The sequence below is a fragment of the Urocampus carinirostris genome, chromosome 1 (genome assembly GCF_059441175.1).
Source record: "Urocampus carinirostris isolate Australia breed hairy pipefish chromosome 1, RoL_Ucar_1.0, whole genome shotgun sequence".
Taxonomy (NCBI): domain Eukaryota; kingdom Metazoa; phylum Chordata; class Actinopteri; order Syngnathiformes; family Syngnathidae; genus Urocampus; species Urocampus carinirostris.
In genome coordinates, this window is record NC_142349.1 from 2,680,509 (window position 1) to 2,694,932 (window position 14,424).

Below are 14,424 nucleotides of genomic sequence, written 5' to 3' on the forward strand. Positions count from 1 at the left end.
GGCAGCCTTTGTCATAAAATTAATAATATGTTGCCCGCCAGTAATTTTGATCGCAGTATAAAATATATTTGTACCCCCCCAAAAAAAAAATTACCATTTCACCAGATCATGACAGTAGCTTTTGGCCTTCTGTGAGGATTTTAGCCAAAGGTGTGCAGTAACAAGTTACATTTACTTGAGTAAGTTTTGGGACATACTTGAGTAAATTTGTGAATAAGAAACTGTACTCTTACTCCGCTATATTAGGCGACAATGAACCTGTTACTTCGTTATTTTATGACCCTCCTCCTAAGAACGCGTCTGTCTCAGTGGCAGACCGTGCATTAGTGATGTGCGTTGGCGAGCCAACCGACCCAATTAGCCTTTTTGCGTGTCAGGCAAATGTGCTAACCACTGCACTGTGAAACACTTATATCTGCTACTTGTGCTTAATTTATTTCTTTGATTTATACTATCTTTATTTTATTGCTCAATAAAGTACTTTAATTTACCCAACATATTTTAATACATTTTCAAATTAAATGTTTTTTATTGTTGATTGAATGGGTTTTGATATTTTGATGATCTGATTAAATGTTTTTTTGAAACAAATCGCTAAATATGACGTTTCTACATACTCAGGACTTGAGTAGTTTTTACCAAGTACTTTCTTACTTTTACTCAAGTAATCATTTAGGTGACTACTTTTGACTTCTACTTGAGTATTATTATTTTGAAGTAACAGTTCTTTTACTTGATTAAAAGTTTTGGCTACTCTACCCAACTCTGATTTTAGCCCACCTCATTTCCAACATGGCGATTGTAAGTAAAAAAATAAAAGTTGACCGAAATCCAAAACAACTGCGTCTGCCTAATTTGCCAAGAGACTGTGGCTGTTTTAAAAAAATATTGTATAAAGATGCACTGCCAAACGAAAAATGGTGACTACAAAAAGCTAACTAGAAACAAGCGGTGCTAAAAGGTGAAGCAACTGGAAGCTGCTTTAACGGCACAGCAGCACTTTTTCACGAAACTCTCCAAGTCAAATGAAAAGGGCACAAAGGCAAGCTACGAGGTTGCAGCACTGATCGCCCTTAAAACATTTTATGGAGGGTGAATTTATGAAAGACTGTTCAAAAAATGACATGCTGAATAGTCGGCACTAACACATTTTCAGTTTACCAAATCTGGTCTGTTTTCCGAAAGGTTTGGACAACCCTGTCGATTACAACAATTGAGTTGAACTTACATGATGTGACACCATTGTGTTGCATGCTTTCCTTTTATTTCCTGGCCAATTGACTTTTTAAAAGTGACAATGGTCTGAGGTGTCCAAAAGCATTTCCCAATTGAGGAAAAGCAGCTACTGTGGCAGTCTGTGGCTCAAAGCTACACTAATTTGTTCAGGAGCACAGATCAACCCCAGTGGAATATGGAGGGAGAGTTAAGAATGAAAGGAGAGCGGCAGCTTTTGTCGCAATGGCCCTTCGGGGCCTCAAAAAAAGATGGATTATCCTGATGAGGGATGGTGTGTGTTGCTTCTGAACCCAGCCATCCATACGTTGAAAATGTACACTAAATTAAAGGTTAGCTTAATTTAGATTTAATTCTGGATTTCCAACTTTAACTGGAGAAGGACAAGCTGTGTACAACCACTGATCTGACTGCACATGAGAACATTCCATACTAAAAGCTCCATCCAAAAATTATGATTAGATATTGTATCGAAATGACAGTACATCAAGTGTGTCATTACTTCAGATTAGGTTTTGGCAATGTAACAATTTATTTTGATTTAAAAATTTTATCATGTGTATTTGTATAGCCCTTAATCACAGACCCGGCAACTGGCCTTAGCAGCTAGCATTATGGGTGAAAGCATTGGTGACTAGGATTGCCGACCCCAATGCTAACACTAGAGACCAGCCTTAGTTTGGCTAACAAGGGCGAAAATGGTTGAAGGATGACTATTTGTCTAGTTGACTTTGTGTTAGGTTAACCCCAACACTTGTAGTAAAAACCTGCACTCAAAGAAGACGCAGAGGCGTGAATATGACTTACTTACTTGCAAGGAGAGATGACCATAGACTGCCAACTACAGTCTACTAGACACTCTGAAAAAGTCTATTTTGTCCTTGCCTTTTTATTGTATTAGGAACGCCCTACTTTACATGTTTCTTCTGTTAAAGGGAGGGGGAGTGACCAAAAACAGTTTTCACAACAACATCTTATCGTATCAACACCTGTTTGAACTTACAACAACATCTTATCGTATCAACAATATTACTACTATTGAACTGGGCGAGAATGGCACACTAAGCAAGAATATACACAGTATGCAACAGTAGAATAATTTATTTGCAGTTTAAATCCATCATTTTGTCAAACACCCTATATGACAATGACTAGTCAGAAGGATCATAGTTTTGCTAGAGCTTGTGAGTAAAGGTGAGGTGAGTTTAGTAGCCAAAAAATGTACTCAAGTAAAAGTACTTTTACTTCAGAATAATATGACTCAAGTATACGTAAAACAAAATCATTCAAATAATTATTTGAGTAAAAGTAAAAAAGTACTTAATGAAAAAACTACCGTTACTCAAGTATTGAATACCTGCATTGGTTATTGTTTCTTTATCCCCATTTCTTTCACACAATGAAAATGTGTTCAAATGTAAAGAATGGCCATGTACAGTATGTACACAGATTTATACTTCTATCTTGTTCCTAACAAGTTTGATGAAAAAACACAAAAAATAGGCACTAGTCCATTAGGTTCTGAAAAAATAATGAAGAGAAATGTGGTTAACCCCTTAACAATCCTGTAGAATTAGCCTTAAATCCTAGTCCAAGACATACTCAAAGTAAAGTGAATGTTGTTCTTGAACCGTTTGGAGAATATGGATGGTTTTAGTCTCTTATGAAAGGTAACACTTTGAAGTTTTGTCCCAAACTGAAATAATCACAAAACATCACTAACATTGAGTAATGTAATCTGGAACACACAGAAATAAAAGGTTTTTATTCTCGTCTGATTTTTTTTTTTTTTTTTTGCAATCACATGTCTGCAAAAGAGTGTAACTGAACTAAAATTTAGACATTGTATTTTACACATTCTTAGACGACCAGTTTTACAGCTCTAAAACCTCTGCAACCATATATTTTACTTTGGGCAATTTTTATACATTGTGAAAGAATAAATGTTTGAATTCTCTTTCTAGAAGTCAATCACTGATTGTGCACACTTGCTTGTGATAATTGCGCGTGTGATAATCCCAAATTCCATTACACACGTATATTTCAGCTGTACAGGATTGAATAAACATTGTAAATGTGAATACATTTATGTTGGGAATTTTTTGGCTAACCAACGTGTCAATCATCATTTGAATTGGTCATAATTGACTGAGGATGTTTTGAAGCCAAAGTAGGTCATGTCCGTTTTCTCAGAGGCATGCATTGGCTATGGCAGGCTAAGGACAGTGAAATAAAGCTTGCATTTGGTTGAGAATGGTGTCAGTCAAAAGATCAGAGGCTAACAGCCACATTGGAAATTATCTCACAAGTGTGTTTATTTTTAGAAGGAAATTAAAGAAACCACTAAACAGAAAGATTACAACAAGGAATGTCAAACAATGCAGGAACGCTTTTAGGCAGATTTTTTTTCTGTCGCCATTATCGTGTTGGAGTAAATATTTTGCATGATTGGATTCACTGGGATGTCCTGAATGTAACAAGACCATGTGTGCAAAGTATCGTTTCATTAGCTGACTATTAGCACGTTTTGTGATCTTTGCCGGCTTTATAGTTTCCGGGTATCTTGTTTTAGAATGATCGTGATGTGTCTGTAATGAGTACAATTTGAAATGGCCAGGAGAAGGATAGGCACCACCAGGCTGTAATCGCTCAAGACACATCACAGGAAATGATGCCCAAACGGCCCTAGTGTTTAAGGGACACAAACAGCCACCCATCCACCATCATATATTGAATCCCAAGAGTTTAGGCTTTCCAATGATATTTGGCAGTTTGAGTTAGTTGAAATAAGAGGAACAGACGGGTAGTAGTGACATAGAACCTTTTAATATTTATTGCATCTCACCAGCAACAGATCCATCCTACACTTGAAGTGCAACAAAAATATAAAGTGAGTCCTGAAATCTGACTACAAAGTTCCGTTGTAGAGAGGGGAATTCCGACTCTTTCTGGAGAAACGGTTTTTATGGCTTGTCTCACTAAAAAGAGTCAGCTCTTTCGGCTCCCAAATGGCTCTCCTGGTTGTTTTTGTTGTTTAATCCATAGTTACCATGTATTATGCAGTATTATCAATGACTTCAAAAAGAAAGCAAAATTAACGCTTAAACGTTAACACTGAAAACCACAGGTAACATACGTTAAAATTCTTTATAAATCTAACTTTTTTATATTCAACAAATTCAAAGTCAGCATCACAGAATCCCTGAAAAATGTGTCTTTTTTGGGGGGCGTTGTACAGCCAAAGTCCTGCATCGCTTTTGATTGTCAATAACGATAACGCCTTTGTAACGTCAGAAAAAGTAATTACCGTAAATTCCGGACTATAGAGCGAAACTGATTATAAGCCGCACCCATCACATTTTAAGGGGTAAACCGATTTTGTCCATACACAAGCCAAACCTGTATATAGCCGCATGCACCTACATCAAAAAAACACGAAATTATTCTAAGCCAAACTTTAAGTCCCGCGATTGACACTAAATTTCCTTCATTGAAGCACACAATCCAAAAATCACAGCCGCCAAAATTACGTAAATTGATATAGGTACTTAAAATTTGTTGCAGACCTGCAGATTCTTGGTGCCCGTTGATAGTAATCCAAGGAATAAAAGTGTATATTTCAAAAGGTAAGGGTGGGAAAAATATATATCCATTATTGTCCGCCGTGTCCACAAAAACTCACCTTTACCGGTCCCCACTTTCCCATCAGCCCAGGTTTGCTCTGCCCCTCTTTTTTAATTTGCTCGTGCAGAATAAGTGTCTCAAATAAATACAAATAAATACATTACAAAAATATACAGTTGCAAATATATATTACACATATTTACAAATAAAGACGGTACATCGAGAGAGTTTTCAAAGCTTTAATAATAATATTATAACTTTCATCCTAAACCGCGCCTTTGGGAGGTAGCCTCACGCTACTAACAACACGCTAGCATACCGGCAAATTAGTCTGATAAGGGAACAAACGCTGTATTCGCTAGAATTGCGGCGGACCATCCGCGTCTTCCTTCCTGTTAATGACATGTAAGTTGACTTACTCAATGTCGGAAAGAAACTTTATCATGATGACGTCGTCCCACGCTCCCCTACTTAACACACCCCAGCAATATGCCCGCTTGCCTTTACTTTGGAATCTGCGACATGAGCCTTATTTTGTGCAATATGCACGATGAGGGTATGTTTACGCTCAGAAGTTGTGTTCTTCCTCGGCACATATATTCCACCGGTCTAAATCTTACCTTACATACCCGAGCGCCGCTGGCGGCCGTTAAAAAAATTACATAAATTGGCCCCATATCTGAATAAGCCGCAGGGTTGAAAATTTGGGAAAAAAGTAGCGCCTTATAGTCCAGAATTTACAGTAGTCAGATTACCCTGTTACTGAAAAGATCATGCTGTTACATAACGGCGTTAAAAATAATTATTATCAACACTTGTTTATAAACTCTCTGATGGCCTGCCGGCTAGCTGTCAATACATTGAGGGGTTAAAGGACTGTCAGTCATCTGCACAAGCAAGCGACTGGGACAGAACAGACTCAAAGAGGCTGGCTATTCACAAAGCCAAATTTACCACTGCCACCCTTGTTTACAGACACAGAGAAATCTGTCAAGATATATTTTTTTATTGTTTACTTGCCCTGTGTTTTACAAAGTGCTCAAATAACCACAGATCAAATAAATAAATTAAAAATATACCACCTGAACTACTCACGCAGACTTATCTTCGTTAAAGGATGCAATTTAGTTAACATGGCACAATGTCAAAGAGAAAATTCAATACGAGTTTTCGCCCACCCACTTCCTTTTCCGTGGCCGAGGAAAAGGAAAGCTTGGGTTCCCACATTATGATTGCTTGGGAAAATACGTCCGAAGCTTGGGATTTAAAAACACTATGTATATATAGTGTTTGGTTGTCAATTAAAGTGCATTTCAAGCAATTCAATAAAGTATAAAGTAATCCTTACCTAAATTTCACAAAACACACGAGGATGATGCTTCAGTTAGGGACCAACAAGTTATGGAATGGAATGAAGGCAAACCCTTAAAGATTAAGGCTTAAAAGGACATTGTGTATTATTTATTGCCTCCAATTGGTGAAAAACATAATTCCTTAGAAAAAAACAACAATATTGATTAGAATTATAAGCAAAAACATACGAACTATCACATAAACATGCATTTATTAAATGCTTGTAGGTCAAGAAATTTGTATTAATTCTACTTGATTTAAAAATCACCTAAAACGGGGTTGTTCAACTTGTGGGTCTTTGTCAAAATAATGCAAAGAAGACAAAATGACTGAGGGACAATTACACTTTATAACAATAGATGGTGATAATACCCTGCAAATGGGAGTTGACAGCCACAAAAAAAGACTGGCACAGTTTGTTTACACATCTTGAGCATGACCAAACGCAGATACAGTGGAGAATATATGAAATATGAATGTTATTATACTGGAGACAAAGCTACTGAAGTGAAATGTTTTGGATAAAAAAAATAAAAAAAGCAGATAACTGAGTGATAATGGGACAGTGTGTAATATTTGACAACTAGCTGACGCTGTATTGTGTATTGCAACCAAAACTGAGTGCCAAAAAGCACTAGGAAGAATACAAACAACGGAAACTTGAAGTGACCAAATGAAACAATTTTTCCCTCATTTCTTGCCAGTCTTTTCTGTTACGGTCGCCATGACGACCAGTATGCCACGCCCCGAACTCAAGCTGAAGCAGATCAGCTGATTGCTGTTCTGCTTTTTAAGGCTGGATTTTGGGTTTGGCGGGTGCTGGTTAATACTCATTATTCACAATCCCGGTCTGTTATGCCTTGTCCTGTTTTAGTCTGTTATGCCTTGTCCTTTTGAGTTCGTGCCGGAGGAACTCTGTATTGTTCTGTTTTGCCTCGGAGTATTGGGCGACTTTTATTTTATTAAATAAAACCTATGGATCGTCAACGCATTTGAGTTCTCCCTTCATGCCTCCTGCCTCCGTTCTGGTCCGGTCACCTTCCACGCCACCACGCCTCGTGACACTTTTCGCAAACATTTGTGCAGCAAGATGGATGGAAAATTATGGTGAAGTACATGTTATGTCAAATAAATGCAAATTTCTCAACTTTTTAAAAAAACGGTTATCAATATGTGTTTTTAGATATATTTGATTTTACGACGCTTTTTTACCATTAAAGATATTACGGTTGCCATGGCGCCCAATTGGCCCCGCCCGTGGGCGCCAGCTGGAGCTTGTTGACAGATAAGCTCCCTGTCAGTATTTAAACGCTGTCCTGACAGTCTCCTTTTGTCGGTCCGTCTGCGAATCTCCGTTTTTACACAGCAAGCCCTTTTATTCTGTCCTGTGTTTTTGCTCTTGTTTTTCTATCTGTTTGATTTCGACTTTTTCTGTTTCCGACACCGCCATCGCTTGCCACGAAAGTCCCACTTCCGCGGCTGAGCAACCTACTCCCCGCGACCAACGATCTGCGGATCGAGTGTGCGCTCCTTTTTCTTTTCCCCAATAAAACTGTGAGTAACGTTACACGTGTGGGTCCTGTTTGCTGTGCTGGTCCTGACAAAAGAATGGCTAAAAATACATACTGTCCTTTTAAAGGAAATATTATAACTTAAGAGTATATTTGGTTTTGCTGGTCTTAGGTTTTTTTTGTTTTTTTTAAATGAATAAATCTGAAACAGTTCGGCTTTGTTCCAACAGAAAGCCAAATTTCGACTGTGCAACCATTACCGACTTGACGTCAGCGTAATTAGTCAGGTAACATGATAGTTAATTGTTTAGAACGATTTTTGGGGGGGCGGTTAAATTGCGAATTTTCCTCAAAATTCATCATTATAAAAACAAAACGAGTGAATAAAAAATACTAAAACAAAACGTTCAAAACGTCGGATCAGCAATTTTAAAAAAAGTTTCCTAAAAATGTGGACTCTTTTCAAACAGAAAGACAAATTTTGTCAACATGATCATTACAGACTTGACATTAGCGTAATTAGTCAGTTTACAAACATGTTGGCTAATAGATTGGAAGGATTTTTTAATTTTGGAGTAAAATTGAGAATTTTCCACAACATTCAAAATTATAAAATCATAGCGATTGAATAATGTAAAAGTAAACGTTCAAAACGATGAATCGGAAAGTTTCGAATGAGTTTCCTAAAAATGTTGACTGTTCCAGCAGGTAGCTGAATTTCGCCTTTGCGATCCTTACAGACTTGGGAGGAAAAGTGGATTTTTCTTTAGGGCCGCAGCTGGTAATAAGAGTGGTATGATGGGTCTTGAAGTCAGACCAGATAAGAAATACTGACCTAAACGGAGCTGACATGCTTGTCCATCATCTTGCTGCTAAGGGTAGCGCCAAAAGCCAAAAAACTTGTAAAAGGCTTAGTAAATAGTAATAATAGTAATAAGAAATATGTTGCCGTTTGGTCACTTTGAGTGTCCAAAATTTGTGTTATTCCTTATGCTTTGTAGCATTCATATTTGGCACTATGCCACGGATTTGCAACCCAAAAATGTTGAAAGAGCCATAACAGACCAAAGAAAACCAAAACACTAATATGTCTGGAGCCGCAAAAAAAAGAAAAGCCATATAAAAATGTATTTAAAATCAAAACAAAAGGATTATTCATACTTAGAAGCTAGTCATTTTGTGTTCATTTTTAAGACGTTTTAAAGCACTATAAAACGTCAAAAGTGTTTGCGTTGCATTTGTCCTCTTACAGAATACATATATTCTGCCAGTTAAACAAATCATTTTCCATTTTGATAATTCCTGAAAAAGGCAGTACTAAAGAGCCACATGAGGCTCTAGAATCTCAGGTTACTGACCCCCGCACGATACAACACAGTAATTTCGAGCATTTAATTTTACTGTGTCTCTTTAATAAAACACTGGGAGAACATTTAACACACAACATCAATATGAGCTCATTTAGTGCCATAAAGTGTAAATACATTTTCAGAAGCATTATCCCAAGTGACAAAACATTAAATTATGTTTTTTTTGTTTTATATCGAAAATTATTCTAAAGGCTTTGGCGGTGATGATCTAGGAATGATTTCAGCATAATAAATAACCACTAGATAACAGGAATGGCTCTGAACAGATCTTCCTTGGAGTGGCATTGGCATTGAATAAGCTAAGTATTAAAATGCTGTATACCTTCTATCACATAGATGAGGACATGTAACCAAAAAAAAAACAAAGGAAACACAAAGCAACTTTTATCCTGGTCCATTTTTTAACATCAAGCATCTCACGCCAATATTTTCTTCTGCAGCAAAGGCGTAACCACCCAAGAACCCCCAAATAAAACTCTCTTTCCCCTAATAAAGATCAGGATAGGCCTATTTATGATGAAAAACGTTAGATATGAAAATATGAACAACGCAGCGCCGGAAATATTACGCTGCTTTGCAATGGTTCGGTTACTTTGATCCCTAGCACCACTTTTGATATTTAGTTTTGTAGTGCCGCTGTAGTTCTTTTTGTTTTAGGATATTTGTAGAATTTCTGCAGTCACATTCTGTATTTTTGCAGAATTGTTGTACTTTTTTTAGTATTCGTGTGATGATACTTCTGTAGAAGCATTATTGTAGTATTTATGTTGTAATTATTATGTAACAGGATTTCTGTATTACACTATTACTCTATTACTATTGCTTTTTTTTAGTATTTCTGTATTTTTGAAGTGTTTCATACTAGTATCTTTGTAGTATTCCTTTAGTATTTTTAATATTACTTTAGTTGTATTTATGTAGTATTTATTTTGCAATATTTCTGCAATAGTATTTTCGTATTGCAGTATTACTGTAGTAGAATTTTCGTAGGATTTTAGTTTATTTTTTTCTTATCACAATGAAGACAAAATAATATGCCAGCTCCATGTTTTAAGCACTAAATTTGATATTTAGTTTTGTAGTAATTTAATAATAATAATAATAATAATAATAATAATAATAATAATAATAATAATAATAATAATAATAATAATAATAATAATAATAATAATAATAATAATAATAATAATAATAATAATAATAATAATAATAATAATAATAATAATAATAATAATAATAATAATAATAATAATAATAATAACAACAACATCATCATCATAATAATCCCTTTTCTTGTCAAGGTGGGTTCTCACCACCCCCAAAGCTCTGAACCTAAAAACACCCCTGCTCTGCAGCCTGTCGTGTAGACAAGACTTCTCTATGCACTTGAATGTGCAAAGAGCCTGAGGGTGCAATTGCACATTTGTTTTTACTGTCGCAACAATAAAGCAATCCAATAATACAACTCTACATACCTTCAAAATCTGATAAAATTCCTTCGAGGTGCTCATTCACAGAGAGTGCCGACATCCTGTCTCAAGTAAAGATGAGTCCGTGAAGCCAAACGAAGTGTGATGAATGATTTTTTTTCTGTACTCAAAAAATGGGCTCCCGACACGACAAATATTCAAAAGTCAATCCGTGGAGGAATCTGCGTTTAAAGTGTTTTCACCCCGCGCTACAAACACTGACTGGGGTCCGAGAATGCAACAAGAGCACTCAGTCTCAGGGAAGTGGCCCCGCCCCCTTTTAAGCCAACCCTCCAGCCCTAGACCCCAGCTCGTGTGGAGCCGAGGGGGGCGCGCATGGGGGGACATGCAGATAAGAGGGAGGATGGATGGTGGGCGGAGACGCAAGCGACACCTGGAAAAATCCCCAAACCCAATTTCCCTTTCTTGCACCCCTGAATCCAAATGTGTCCCCTTAAGCTACGAATTGGACTAGATCAGGGGTGGGCAATTCTTCGAGGTGGGGGCTGAAATGGTCTAGATACAATTGGCGAAGGGACTGACCGTGGAGACCTGTCCAATTGTACTCTTTTCCGAATAATATACACACAGACAACAAAATGTTATATTCATCCATGCAAGCATAATGGCCCAACGTTGCCATATTTGGCGTTGCCGGGCTTAGCATTTTCGGGCTTGGCGCTGCCAAGAATGGTCTTGCCAGGCATTCTACTTTAGCGAGGTTGCTGGGGCCGTTGTTTGTTGAAAAAGCTGCAGGGAGCCACTAGAGAGTGCCCAAGAGCAGTATGACCGCATGCAGCTCCAGAGCCGGTTGTACCCAAAAGCAGATGTTTATCAATTTTGTTGGTATTTATTGGGGATACATTGACACGAAACCTAGCTCAAAACACTGCCAGAGTACAACTGTGTAATTTTTATGAAAATCGGTTCAGCCATTTCAGAGCCAAGTCACATACAAACACACACACACACACAAATTGGGATTTGTATAATAAACTCGTGTGCGGAGTTTGCATGTTCTCCCCGTGCTTGCGTGGGTTTACTACGGGCACGCCGTCTTCCTCCCAATTGTCCCTAGATGTGAATGAGCGTGTGAGGTGTCTGTCTCTGTGTGCCCTGCGACTGGCTGGCAACCAGTTCAGGTTGTCCCCTTCCCACTGCCAGGATAGCTGGGATGGGCACGAGCACCCCAATGACCCTACTGAGGATAAGCAGTGCAGATAATGGGATGGGGATATTTCTGTATTAGTATTTTTCTATTATAGTATTGCTATGGTAGTATTTTTGTAGTATTTCTAGTGCAATATCTGTGTCGTCACTTTTTGATATTATAGTATTACTGTAGTAGTATTTTTGTAGTATTTCTAGAGTAAAATTTCTGTTGTAGTATTTATATGTTATAATATTACTGTAGTGGTTTTTTGTAGTATTTCTGTAGAATTATTTTTGCATTTTTTGTAATAATACTGTAGTTGTATGTCTGTAGTATTTCTGGTGTAATATTTCTGTAGTATTTTGGTATTAAAGTATTACTGTAGAAGTATTTTTGTAGTATTTCTATTGTATTTTTTTCTTATTATATTGAGTTCCAGTTCTTAAGCATTACTATTGATATTTAGTTTTGTAGTACTTTCGTAGTTGTTGTTTTTCGTAGTATTTCTGTGGTAGAATTTGGTTCTACACACGCAGAGCGACAATGGGGACAAAATTGGCACCCAAAAAAACTTATTTTTTGTCAGTAATACTTTGTTTACTATAATATAGTCTATATCCTCATTATTTTCTGACCATTTTTTATTGTCAGACCGGGTAAAAATGTTTGTGGCCCATGGGTCATATGCTGCCCACCTCTGGACTAGATGCTTTGGTAAAAACATTTCAAACTCAAATTCCTACCATACCGTAGTTTTTCAATACACTTATGCTTTATTATTCAGACGACTTTAAAGTGATCGGAATTCCGGCTCTTTTTCCAGAACCGGCACTTTCAGCTCAGATAACTAAAACGAGTTGGCTCTTGGCTCTGTAAAAATTCTCCTTATTTGTTTTGTTGTTAATGATATATTACCAATAATAATGAAACATTCAGCGCAACTTCATAATTTTTGAAAATGTATTATGCTTCCATGCTATAATAGCCTTTATTGTTTCTTTATGACGTGAACTTATTCCCAATTAGACATTAGATTTTTGATACTAAACTTCGTTTATGCAAACAACAAAGAAATGACAAAACTCATACTGATCAGAAATGAGCACCTTCAAGAGAGAAGAGAGAGATAGAGAGGGGGGGGTTTAGAGAGCAAGACAAAGAGATTGAAAGTGAGATATCGAGAGAAAGACAGAGGGCAAGAGAGAGAGAGAGAGAGAGCGAGAGTAAAAAGGGAATGGTAGAAGGAAAGAATGAAATGTAGGTGGATCGAAAGAAATAGAAAGATAGAGAGAGAAATAAAGACAGAGGGAGGGATAGGGAAAAATCAAGAGCAAGACAGAAAGAGTGAAAAAGAAAAAAAGAAAAAAGAGAAAGGTAGAAAGAAAAAGTGAAAGATAGATTAGGGATAAAGGGAGAGTGAGGGAGACAAAGACAGAGACAAGGTGAGAGAGCGAGAGAGAGAGAGAGAGAGAGAGAGAGTGAGAGAGAGAGGGAGAGAGAGAAGGAGGGACAGGGAAAATGGAGAGCGGGACAAAGAGAGAGAGTGTGTGACAGAGTAAAAAGAGAAAGGTGAAAATGAGAGTAAATGAGAGAAAGGAAAGAAAAAGAGAAAAACCAGTTAAGGGAAAAAGGAGACAAAAAGGGAGAGAGAGAGAGAGAAAAGAGAGAGAAAAAGAAAGAAAAAACACAGAGAGAAAAAGAAAGAGATAAAGAAAAAAAAAGAGCGAGAGAGAGAGAGAGAGAGAGAGAGAGTAATTTTTCTACACTGCGTCTCTGCTTTTATCTTAATTTTAGCAACGCTGTTTTTGGACACAACACATACGGTATTGAAGGGCGGACAACAGAGAGTGAGTTTATGCTTACCGTTTTTTGTTAATGTAGCATGAAAATTGTCGAAGTAAGAAAAGCCAGTTTCAAAAAAAGTCCAAACGCAAACCCAATTTTTCGTTGCAAAATCACTAATATTTCAATAATTTAGAGCAGGGGTGTCAAACTCATTTTAACCCGGGGGCCACACGATAGAACAAGCCGGGGGCCATACTAGTAGATTAAAGAGAAAGAAAAAGAGAGAAAAAGAAAAAAGAAAGAGGAAGGGAAAAGAAGAGAGGGTAGGACAAAAAAGACAAAGAGAGAGAGGGAGAGAGCATGAGAAACAAAAGAGATAAAAAGTCATGAGAGAAGGGGGAAAAAGGGAGAGGAAGAAAGAAATCCAAAGAGAAATAGAAAGACAGAGGGAGAGAAAAGAGAAAAGAAAGTGCAAAGGGTAGTAAGAGAGAGAGAGAGAAAAGAGAGAAAAGGAAAAAGGAAGTTAGAGCAAAAGAAGTTAAAAAGACACTGAGAGAGAAAGAAATAAAGAGCAACTAAGGAAGAGAAAAAGAGAGACACGGAGAGTGAAAGAGACAGAGACAGTGAGTGGGAGAAAAGGGGTGGAGAAAGAGAGAGAGAGAGAGAGAGAGAGAGAGAGAGAGAGAGAGAGAGAGAGAGAGAGAGAGAGAGAGAGAGAGAGAGAGAGAGAGAGAGAGAGAGAGAGAGAGAGAGAGAGAGAGAGAGAGAGAGAGAGAGAGAGAAATAAATACAAGTACAGTGTCTTTGTTCGAGTCACCTGGCTTTGGCAACATCTAGTTGACATATTTGAACCTGCAGCTTGTTTTTCTCTTGCACTTCTCTGAGTGTTGTGTCGCGGGCCGGATTCAATCCCTTAGCGGACCTGA

General features: G+C 37.4%; 1 protein-coding gene across 1 annotated transcript in view; it reads right to left on the reverse strand.

Annotated features, from left to right (window-relative positions):
* The window catches only part of septin12 (septin 12), a 110,241-nt gene extending 99,479 nt beyond the window's left edge, over window positions 1-10,762 (reverse strand). Inside the window, exon 1 of the mRNA XM_088337507.1 lies at window positions 10,567-10,762. Within this exon, the coding sequence (XP_088193633.1) occupies window positions 10,567-10,621 (55 nt within the window). The 5' untranslated portion in view covers window positions 10,622-10,762. The remainder of the gene's footprint in view (window positions 1-10,566) is intronic.
* Between the last annotated feature and the right edge of the window lie 3,662 nt (window positions 10,763-14,424).